Below are 1,722 nucleotides of genomic sequence, written 5' to 3'. Positions count from 1 at the left end.
CAAGTGAAAATGATTATTCTATTTCTTTAAGAATTCAATTAGGAGATTTTGTTTATTCTACTTCTGGTGATTTAGATGGACAAGACAATAGTTCTAGATTTGGTTATCTTTATCATAATGTTGAATCTTCATATAAAGATGTTGTTGGAGAAGTAGATTTATATAAGGCTAATCATCATGGATCAGAACATTCTAATAATGCTGAATGGTTAGGAGTTCTTAAACCAACAGTTTCATTAATTTCATGTGGTCATGGTAATCTTTATAAACATCCAACTGAACCTGCCGTTTCTTTAATGAATAAATATTCAAAGAAGATTTATCTAACTGAAGACTGTAATGCTGCAGTTACTGATAAATTTGATAAAATTGTAATTGTTGGAAATGAAATAATTGTTCATTACCCAGTAGATGGATCTACATTTACTGTTACTGACCTTAATAACACTTTCAAACATTCGTATGATGTGAAGAAAAATAAACCACAAAGAAAAGCATGTGGTGTTATTTAAATTATAAAGGGTAACTATAACTTAAGAATTTGTAATTACAATTCTTCTTTGTCTTAAACTCATTAATAATAAGTTTTTTTACTTTTCTTATTTTATGTTCTTTTTTTTAAATTGTTATTCATTTTTGTTTAAAAAGACTATTATTTTCATTAGATAACAAACAATTTTCTTTGTCTCAAACAAGTTAATAATAGATAAACTTTGGTTTATTCTTCTAAATATTTGTTAGTCCTTAAATTAATAATGTGAATTAACTAATCTTGGGAGAAGAATATTCTTCTCGAAATACTTATTCTTTTAATGTTCTGACACTTTTTGTGTTGATAAATTGTCTTATAATGAGTATAAGAAAGAATTAGCGTATTTTTTTCTTTGAACAAAAGGAGTAATGTTCAATGCAATTTATTACTAAAAGTTCATTTATGTTACTGTGATGAGAGAAAATTCAATTCAGAAGAAAACTCAAATAATATATTTAATACAATAAATAAAAGAATTGGAAAGACTTAAACTAATGCTGAACTAACTAGAAATAGACTATCACAGAATTGAGTTATGTCAATAATTGGAATTTGTTTATTTATCATATTTAAACCATCTTTAATAAAAAAGTAAACACTTATCAATCAAATGAGAGCATTTCTTATTGTCTTATTAATTTCTTTTGCAGTTGCTGGACCAATTATTTGCAACCTTTGTATTGGACTTGTTAATACCCTTGATGGCCTCATCGTAAATAAAGGTGCTGATAGAGTAAGAAATTATATTGATGATCTTTGTGGTAAGGCTGATGGATTTATTGCTCAGCTCTGTGAAAAACTTCTTTCATTTGGACTTGATAAACTTATTGATCTTATTCAAAGTAAAGTCGATCCTAACGCAATTTGTGCTCAAATGAACGCTTGCTAATCATTTGAATTGATTAATTCATTCTTTGTAATAATATTTTTTTTAATTTAATAATAATACCTTTTAAAAATAAAATACTTTTTATATATTTACTTCTTTTTTTAATTTGATTTAGACTATATTAATATTCTTTTATTCTTAAAAGATAGATACATTTATATGCTATTTAATATATGTGTAATAACAAATATATTACTAATTGATAATTTAAAGTAAATTAATTTTAATTAAAGAATGTAGATGGTTATATTTCAGATATTTTTAATTTATATAAACAAATACCAATTCAATTCTGCTATTA

The 1,722-nt window shown here is 24.4% G+C and overlaps 1 protein-coding gene across 1 annotated transcript; it reads left to right on the top strand.

Annotated features, from left to right (window-relative positions):
• Positions 1 to 1,142: 1,142 nt before the first annotated feature.
• On the top strand, positions 1,143 to 1,421 carry ENU1_030930 (nonpathogenic pore-forming peptide precursor, putative; the record flags this gene model as incomplete). Its single annotated transcript, XM_008857298.1, has 1 exon — positions 1,143 to 1,421. The coding sequence occupies one exon, from the start codon at positions 1,143 to 1,145 to the stop codon at positions 1,419 to 1,421; it is 279 nt and encodes a 92-aa protein (XP_008855520.1).
• Between the last annotated feature and the right edge of the window lie 301 nt (positions 1,422 to 1,722).

Source organism: Entamoeba nuttalli (assembly GCF_000257125.1).
Source record: "Entamoeba nuttalli P19 unplaced genomic scaffold asmbl_2533, whole genome shotgun sequence".
NCBI lineage: Eukaryota > Evosea > Mastigamoebida > Endamoebidae > Entamoeba > Entamoeba nuttalli.
The sequence above is the reverse complement of the archived record's forward strand: the minus strand, read 5'-3'. Positions and strand labels throughout refer to the sequence as shown.